Source organism: Scatophagus argus, chromosome 2 (assembly GCF_020382885.2).
Source record: "Scatophagus argus isolate fScaArg1 chromosome 2, fScaArg1.pri, whole genome shotgun sequence".
In the NCBI taxonomy this organism is placed as follows: domain Eukaryota; kingdom Metazoa; phylum Chordata; class Actinopteri; family Scatophagidae; genus Scatophagus; species Scatophagus argus.
The window spans coordinates 27,208,963-27,218,458 of record NC_058494.1 but is presented as its reverse complement, the minus strand read 5'-3'; the positions used below and the strand labels follow the sequence as shown (position 1 = coordinate 27,218,458).

General features: G+C 42.2%; 2 protein-coding genes across 2 annotated transcripts; both read left to right on the top strand.

Annotated features, from left to right (window-relative positions):
• The first annotated feature begins 1,360 nt into the window (after positions 1–1,360).
• Positions 1,361–5,433, top strand: LOC124053507 (integumentary mucin C.1-like). The gene is made up of 5 exons (XM_046378740.1): positions 1,361–1,509; positions 2,288–2,458; positions 2,658–3,524; positions 3,612–3,672; positions 5,046–5,433. Exons 1-5 carry the CDS (start codon positions 1,434–1,436, stop codon positions 5,110–5,112), a joined length of 1,242 nt encoding a protein of 413 aa, XP_046234696.1. The 5' UTR covers positions 1,361–1,433; the 3' UTR covers positions 5,113–5,433.
• Positions 5,434–7,190: 1,757 nt separating this feature from the next.
• LOC124051789 (lysozyme C, milk isozyme) lies at positions 7,191–9,383 on the top strand. The gene is made up of 5 exons (XM_046375463.1): positions 7,191–7,389; positions 8,077–8,346; positions 8,696–8,759; positions 9,041–9,085; positions 9,220–9,383. The coding sequence occupies exons 1-5, from the start codon at positions 7,191–7,193 to the stop codon at positions 9,287–9,289; spliced, it is 648 nt and encodes a 215-aa protein (XP_046231419.1). The 3' UTR covers positions 9,290–9,383.
• Positions 9,384–9,496: the final 113 nt, after the last annotated feature.

Sequence of the window (9,496 nt, the reverse complement as noted above, 5' to 3'; positions counted from 1 at the left end):
GTTTTTCTTTAAGTGAAATTTACGTCATCGGGACTGATTTTCTCTGAGACCCGTCAGACTTCCTGCTCGCGTGCACGTGAGGGTGTTTGGATTGCATAAGCCGGACTAACTCGTTAGCTTAGCGCGGGTGTCACTCTGACCCGGTCAGTCCGCATGTTTTCATGCTGAAACAGAAAGCAGAGCAGCAGATTTGGCTCCGTGTGCACCTGAGAGCAGAAAAGATGTTATTTTGTCCGTGTTACTTTCTAAAATACGGACGACACAATCAACACGAACTCGGCTGACTGCTAACTCGCTGCCATGTCTTCATGTTGCTCGCTCTTCATGTCGTGTTGTGGCTGAGCTGGTTTAGCTAAAATCACTTGGTTAGAAAGAGGTCAGAAATGCAACAAAACACCCGGTTGTAGTAAACTCTCCACACCATCACCACCGCCTCCATCACCATCACCACCACCTCCATCACTTCCACCACTACTACCACCACCATCACCACCAATACCACTACAGCCACCACCACCATCACCACCGCCTCCATCACCATCACCACCACCATCACTACAGCCATCATCACCACCACCTCCATCACTACCACTACCACCACCACCTCTACAGCCACCACCATCATCACCACCACCACCATCACCACCACCAATACCACTACAGCCACCACCACCATCACCACCGCCTCCATCACCATCACCACCACCATCACTACTACTACCACCACTACCACTACAGCCATCATCACCACCACCACCATCACCACCACTTGTATCTGACCAGGCCAGCTGAGAAGGTCTGTGGGGATACAAACTTTCAGTTCAGAAGTAAAATCACAGTACAAATTTGTCTTTATTTGCACATTTGGTATTAAGGTAATCCAAAAGTAACAGAACATAATAGTTTTGTTTGTTTGTTTGTTTTTTGTCTGTAAAGCTGCAAAAACACTTTGTGGGAGGAGAAACTTTCCATCAGGGGTGGTGGGGGTGAGGAGATAAAGACTGAATTGTCATTTCTGGGTGAACTGTTCCTTTACTGTGGAAAAGTGCCGTGTCATATGATGGAGAATGTCACATTAAAATTAAAATGAATGTTAAATTAAAGCGTCCCGGTCCCGAGCAGCTCGTACTCCGACTCCACAAGCTTCAGTCAGTTCAAAGCTCTGAACTGCAGCTGCTTTGGCTCGTTGCTGCTGTCGTTCGATGAGGAAAACAAACTGTAAACATGATGAACAGGCGTCGTTGATCAATCAAAAAAATGAATCCATGTTTTCATAATGATCACAATGATCACAGCACTCTTTGTGGGTTGCTTAGTCATGACTTTGACAAGTTCCCACTTCCCACTTCCTTCAAGGAAGTCAGGTCAGAAACCATGACAACCAGTAAAACAGGTCTGTCCAGAGTGAAGCTGTGGTATATAAACTCACATACATGTGTGTGTGCACACGAACACACGAACACCCACACACACGGACGAGCATCGATCAGGACAGAGACACCGCGAGTGGTAGGAAACGTCTTTTCTTCGCCTTTCTTTTGCTGTGATTTCTAATTCCATATTGTCAGATCTATTTTAATTATATATATACCTTACCAATTATGGCAATTAATTGATTGATGTTTTTATTTATCATTTGTTTAATGCTGGACAAACAGAGATAATAAAATAAATCAAATCAATTAACAAAAAAACTAGTCAAAACGTGTCCATAAACAAGTGATTTGCCTCTGCTCACTGTATCTGCACATAACTGATGAAAATCAGTTAATCTGACTTTGTAGAGAAAAGAAATAAAAAGCTCTTCTGTAAAAACATGCTTTTTGTAAATACACTTTTAAGCTGCAAAAACCCTCACAAATTATTTCCACTTGAATTGGAGACAGATTTGGTTAAGAAAAATGTTTTAAAAATGCAATCAGATAAGACCTATTGTTCACTCGGACTTCCTTCCTGATGGAATCACTGACTGTCTGGCAATAATGCGTCTTGGTAGAGGAGATGTTTTCATTATTGATTAATGGTCCTGTTTACGAAATGTTTCTCAGTTCTGCAGTTCTTTTGCTCTTTCACCCCATTTGACTTTTCATTAACAGAAGCTGTTCTCGCCACCAGAGGGCGCTGTTCACTGCACACTGATCACCTGTTCAGGCCTTTAAAAAGTCCTGTTATCTTCCAGTGGAAATTGGTTCCAAGTGAAATCAGTTTGCACTGGATGAGGCACACAGAGCGTGTCACTCTATCCCATCCTTTTCAATCCACTGTAATTTGTTCCTTTTCCCCGCAGAAGCTGCTGACATGAAGCTGGGGCTGCTGGTGGTGTTGGCTGTGGCGGTTCTGGTGCCCAGCCTGTCTGAGGCCCGGATCGTCTCTAAATGCGAGCTTAAAGAAAAGTTTGAGGAGATGATCATTCTGCCCGAACGGCTGCAAAAATTCAAGCAAAGGATCATTGAGATAGGTGAGGCTAAAAAACATTTTGAGATTTGGGCGTCCTGAGTGTTAGAAAGTCACAAAACCATTTAGCTGTCAGTGGACCACAGAGAAGAGTGAGAGTTCTTCTCTCGTCTATTCAATGCACTGAATTCATCTCCCTTTCTTCTTCTCTTCTCTTCTTCTTCCTTGTTTGCGTCCTGCTTGCATGATTGGTTTTGCTGCAGTTACCTGTCAAGTGTTCTTGAAGTCCCGTCTGAACACTGAGCTGGTCAGGGTGTTTGGCAAACGCAGAACTACGACTACTACAACTACTACAACTACAACAACTACAACAACTACGACACCAACAACCACGACACCAACAACTACAACAACAACTACGACACCAACAACCACGACACCAACAACAACTACAACAACAACTACGACACCAACAACTACGACACCAACAACCACTACACCAACAACCACTACAACAACAACTACGACACCAACAACCACGACACCAACAACAACTACGACACCAACAACCACTACACCAACTACCACGACACCAACAACCACTACACCAACAACCACTACACCAACAACAACTACGACACCAACAACCACTACACCAACTACCACGACACCAACAACCACGACACCAACAACAACTACAACAACCACGACACCAACAACCACTACAACAACCACGACACCAACAACCACTACACCAAGAACTACGACACCAACAACCACGACACCAACAACCACCCGTACAACTCTGGCCAGACGAAAGCGAGAGGCTGATACGTCCAGCGAGGAGTCGGACATGACAGAGATGGAGAGAAGCCTGGAGGAACTGTTGAGTGAGGGAAAGGACGAGTTTGGCGAGGAGGAGCTGGAGCAGGAAGACAGCGGGATGGACGACGAGGACGAAGAGAGCCAAGAGGAAGGTGGGGAACGTGAGAAGCGACACGTGCCTCGCAGGAAGCCCAAGAGGAGGCATACATCCCTCGGCTTTTACGGGGTCTTCCAGCTGTCTGACAAATACTTCTGCAATTCTGGTTATCGCCCGTCCAGAAACGTGTGCCGTACATCCTGCCAAGGTGAGAGTTTGAACCTGGAGATGTACAGATTAAAGAGAATTCACTGATGGTTTGCACATTAATAACTGTCCCCTTTGTCTCCTCAAGCCTTCACCGACGACGACATCACGGACGACGTTGCATGCTTTGTGAACTCTGGTTACTGGTGGTAAGTTTCTGTACAGTAAAGTAATACTTCGTATCAGCACACATGCATACACTCACCTGTACATGTACAGCACCGTACAGCCTGCTTAGATACTGTCACCGTATTCTTGTCTGTGATTTGATTACCATCTTGGACAGCTAAGTACAGCAATACGATTTAAACAAAGTGCAGAACTTCGGTTAAACTGTTGATTCATGTTTAATAATGTAATGATTATCATTTCATTTGCCAGTGACTGACCTGTGATGTGTGGGTGCCTGTCGTAGTACAGTTCTGCTTTCACTTCAGAGGGCCTTTATTGGCCAAATCATTAAAATACAATTTTACAGATATTTGCGAACAGTAATATGGATATTGAAACCAATGCTACGTTACTACAAAATAATTATTAGTATAATGTAATCATAGTCATTATAAAACTTAAATGAATATTTCTTACTGAAGCTGTGGTTTTCCCTGTCTGGCTGTCTGGCAGATGAGCAATGCAATTGTGCATATGTGCTACTCAGATGGGTTAATGACTGGTATGTCAGCCATGTCTAGCATGATTAGCATCACAGTTAGCCTAGCTGCTGGTGGTGAGTTAGTACAGCTAATCTCAACCAGTGAGCCGTGACAAAGCAACAAAGCCAGCCATTTTTTTATCTCTAAATGCGCTCAAGAATTCACATAAATAAAAAAAGGCAAATTAAAATTTCAAAAGTCTGTTACAGTTGAATATCACCACCAATAAAGACGCATCATCAAGGAGAGACAAACGTGCTTTTCCACCGTTAGCTTGCTAACTTTCCCTTATGACACAAAATGGATCATTTCTGAAAGAGAAAAGAGGAAATACAACCTTGAATATATTAAATTTGGATTTGTAATGTCAGCCAGTGATGCTGAGCCAAAAGCACAGTGTGTTGAATACCATGAAATCCTGTCACAAACCTTTTTGTTTTTTTTAAAAAAAGAAGTGGACCTTGAGTTACAGACGTAGGTTAGCATACAGGGTTATATTCTTGCTTTTAAAGTTGTTTAAATGGCCAGAGGTTTCCAGAAAGTTTGACATTTACATCCAAGAGACTTTAAAAAAATATTATAACTTTCTTAAACTTTTATGTGGACGTCCTGTGCCTTGCTTTCCTGGACAAGTAAAAGCCAGAAGATTTTAGTTAGCTTTGTACCCCTGCTGAATACTGCATTCATATACATATCAAGAAGACTCAAGTGTATATTCATGTACAGGAAGTCTTCCAGCTAGCAAAGATCAAGAACAAGCAAAACAGAAGTGCAGGCATTGAATGGCAAAGAGTAATAAAAGGCCAAGAGAAATTAAACCAGCAACTGCTGACTTAGCAATTTGTTGTACTTTTCTTCATTAAAAACAGGTTGCTCTTCAAGACGGCTCCTCCTGTGTGTCATCACGTCCAAAACTTGTTCAGAGGTTGCAAATGAGCTTCTACCAGAAGACGGTTTCCACCTGCTGGACGCCTACAGCGAAGACCCGTCTGCTCTGAAACGCTTCCCTATCTCACACACTCTGTGAAACATTTTGTTTTTTCATTAATGAATCAGTGACATGACTTGACTGAAGTCATTTTAGTCTGTCTGTGGTGAATCCACACCCAAAATCACCAGAACCTGGACTTAAGACGACAATGTATCGCAATGATTTGAATAATTTCTTGATCAGTGATTATTTCCTACTGAGAAAAATAAAGAGAATGATTCTTGTATCTTGTGCTGAAATCTTTCAATAAACATCTCTTGCTTTAACTAATGTGTTACATGGGAAGCTTTTATTCATAGTAACAATAACTGCACGTCACGACGGACCTGAACCCAAATGCACGACTCTCAACGTTTCAAAATAAAGTGTAAAATCACTCTACACACGGGAAAAAAACCTAAACTGAACCAAGGAAGAAAAACTCACTCACTAGGCTGAAGCTTGGCTAAGAAAACAAATGGAAAATCACCAGAACAAAGTAACAAAACAACAAGACCTGGCAACGGAGATGACGCCGGATGTCTGACACAAGGGACAAGACAAACTGGCACAGGACAAAGGGAGACGAGGACTATACACACAAGGTAAGGGCACAGGTGGAAACAATCAGGGCGGAGACAGGTAATCCCAAAGGAGGGAAAACAGACAAAGGGACAAATAGACACAAACAGGAAGTAGTGAAAAAATAAAACAGGAAATCACAAGACAACACAGACATGAGATAAAAACTGATTAAATCAACTTAACATTGTTTCTTGGACATGACAGCACAAAGCCAAGCCGGTTAACACCTGGATTTTATTTCACATGTAGTAACAGGCTGAAGAAAAGTGGGAACTTCTGAAACTGTGGTGTAAAATCTGTGAGCATTTCAAAGGAAGCCATGACTCCTTTAATAAACATAAATCTCAAACTTAAAGTCCATAATTCCTTAATTTTCTCATTGAGTAGAAAGAAGGCAGAAACAGTGGTGGGATTAACAAGTCTCAATTCATTTCAGTTCATTTTTGCTAGCATGCTAAAAATGCTAAAATACTACAATACCAGGACTGAACACAAAGCATGTTGTAGTTTAGTTTAATCATTAATTCTCCAGGTATTTGGTTATAAACAAATTGGATGATTTTGGTTAAAGTTAACGTCAGTGTTTGAACCAAAGTGGACACAGACTGATGGTCCCAGCCTGAGTCCAGCCTCCCAGAGGAGGACTCAGGCCATCTGAGGGACACCAGAGGACAGAAAGCTTTGTTCACTGAAAGGCCTTCATCAAGTTTCACCTACCACAAAGGCATCCAAGAGGGCAGATAAAAGACTCACAAATTAAATAGTTGTAAATTAAATACATTAATAATGTGCAGTACTTGAATTGTGGTTAATTCACATAACCTTTCAGCAGTTTTAGTAGACTTTTCATTGGCTTCTCACACAACGTTCTCTTCCTTTCACAGCATGAAAGGTCTTGTTGTTTGATTAATGCATCTTTAATGCGAGATGAGATGAGATGAGACGAGACGAGATGAGATGAGACGAGTGGGGGTTTTTCATGGAAAACTTATTCACTTATTCACTGTGTTCTGCTCATCTTCCATGTTGCTGTATTGCTTCTCTTTCATATTGCTTCCTCCATTGTTGGACTTTGTTGGAACATGATAGCTGTGCTCAGGAAACCAATGGCCTGATATTTAAAACACACACACACACACACACACTCTGTCGGTGCTGACATGCGATCTTCTGGAGTTTTAAGTGTCTTATGGTGACGTGAGAACACACACTGCTTCACCTTATCTGGTCTTTAGCCTAACGCCCGGGCCTTTTCATCGGGACAAAGGCGTAACCTGTAAATGAGAAAAGATGTTTTCACGTAGACGGGTCATTTTTCCTCCTCCGACCTCTTTGGTGCTCAGAAACCCAAAGTGAGGCGTGAGATTTGACACAACAAGGCTGAAGGGAGTGGCCCTTTTGTGAGGACAATAAAAGATGTTGGCCACCTTTGGCTCTGCAGACACTTTATATATATCTCATGCCACACGAGTTTTCAGAGAAAAGAGTCGAGATGAGAGCACTTCTGCTGTTTCTTTTGGCAGCGCTGGGCTGCAGTCTGACTGAAGGAAGACTTGTGTCCAAATGTGAACTGAGGGATGAACTGACAAGTGTGATTGGTGACCTGCCGGAGCAGGCGAAGCGGAAGGGGCTGACGGTGGAGAACTTAGTGGCCAAGAGTGAGTACCAGCTGTAACTGTTACAAACATAATATTATGGTTTAGAAAAATAAGTGTCTAATATTTCACTAACTGGAAGAAAAATTTCAGGGGATAACAGATTTGGCTGATTTCCCAGCCGCAGCCCAGAGGTACCTGCTGCTGTCGCGGTACAGAAAACATATTGATTATTTATTCATCAGTTTGAGTGAATAAGTCTGAGCTTCATTCTACAATCATGTGTTGGATAACAGCAGTTAAATTAAAGAAACAGTTCACTCAAAAAAGGAAAATTCAGTCATTATCTCCTCACCCCCGAGCTGATGGAAAGCTGGGTGAAGTTAGTCTACAGAATAGCTGGGGACTTGTTTTAAAATGTGTAAAAACAACAGGAAGAAAAGCATGAAATGTCTCAGCCGTTCAGCTCAGCGTAACCCAAGTCTCAGGAGGATCAGGGATCATGAACTGATCTGAAAAGGTGTCATTTAGGACCTTCTCTGGTCGTGGTTGTGCTTTTCTGCACAGTTTGTCTACAACTAAAGGACCACAAATGTTCAGGCTCCCTGCAGGACGGACTGTGAACACTTTGAAGATCTCTTAACTTTTCATTTAACACCACCAGCAGGTTAAACTTTTCATTTATCCTCCACTTGAGAGTCTGGGGTGATAATGAGATCTGTCACTTCTGTTTCTCTCCTTTGCCTTCAGTCGTCTGTCACGCTGAGGTGGCATCGGGTTTTAACACCAGCGCGGTCAACCAGCTGACCTCCGAGTCGGGAGAACATCACAGCGGGGAGAACAGTAGGGAGAGGAACATCCGGGACAAACGGCACGCCAGGCGGACTCAGTCCAACACCGGGACTCCACATGACGACGATGCGGTCTGGACCCTCTATGGGCTTTTCCAGCTCAGCAATCATCTGGTCTGCAGCGACGGCACAAATCCGTCGCCCAACATCTGTGACATGGACTGCAACGGTGAGTCTCGGTCCGAGTTCGCTTCGAGTCCAGTGTGTCGGTCCTACAGGTGTTAGCTGTAGCCTGAAGCAAAGAAACTCCAATCAGAAGATTCTCAATGAAAACACATCGAGATACAGTAAACAAATGATTCAAATAAAAAGTCATATTTGATCTCAACTGCAATACAACTTTTTTCAGTTCAAGTGTTTCGGTTTTTTCTTTTTTCAACCAAAATTTTGATTTCAATGGCAAATTTTATTTTTGAGTATAAATTTTAAGTCACAGTTGGAGTGTGTTCTCTTCTGGTGTAAACGTTTCAAGTTTTCTGCGTTTTAACTTTGCCAAACTGCCAAACTGTTCATTTCAGACTTGCTTGATGACGACATACATGACGACATGAACTGCCTGTTGCAGATCTTCACCAATCTTGTGTAAGTTCACTCAGAATGTTTTGTATGTTGATGTTTGTTCACTTTATTGAACAACAGTTTCGCCTGTTTTATGTTTTTCTCACGTATTTGATCGGATTAACTCACTCTGCTTATTGTTAACTGAACTGATAAAGATTCTCGATCTTTGAAAAGAACCCTGAGACAGAAGACTCTGTGGCATCTAAAGGGTCAAATTGAAAAACGTGAAGAAAAAGATTCAGAGTCTGTGATTCGGTTAGGAACTAAACTCTCGTGTGTTTCTACTCTGAATATTTTCACAGTGACAACGGTTTTGGAGCAGCACACTGGGAGGAGTTAAAGAAAATGTGAGTTAATATCTTCACGTTTTTGAAAGTACGGTCATTATGTGCTGCTTTTGTCCATTTAATTTTGAAATGAAAACAGTCACTTTGCTTAACAGGAAACAACATGTGTGCTGCTCTCTTGTTCTTATTTGCAGGATCAGGCTCATCTACCAGAGAGGCTGCAGAGACAAAAATGCCTCTGAGTACTTCGCTGAATGCTTGTAATCTAAATTCACTTCCTGCCATAGCTGGAGGGATTAATCTTCTCCCAAATGAGAGGCCAGTGACTTATGACAATAATAAATTGAAGCATGTTGCACTTGTTGTTTGGTTTTTGTGTGTATAATTCCAAAATTAAATTTGTCCGACAACATTTAAAAAAAGTGACTAAAGTACGGACTAACGATGCAGTTTCCTAATGAGCTTGAACTC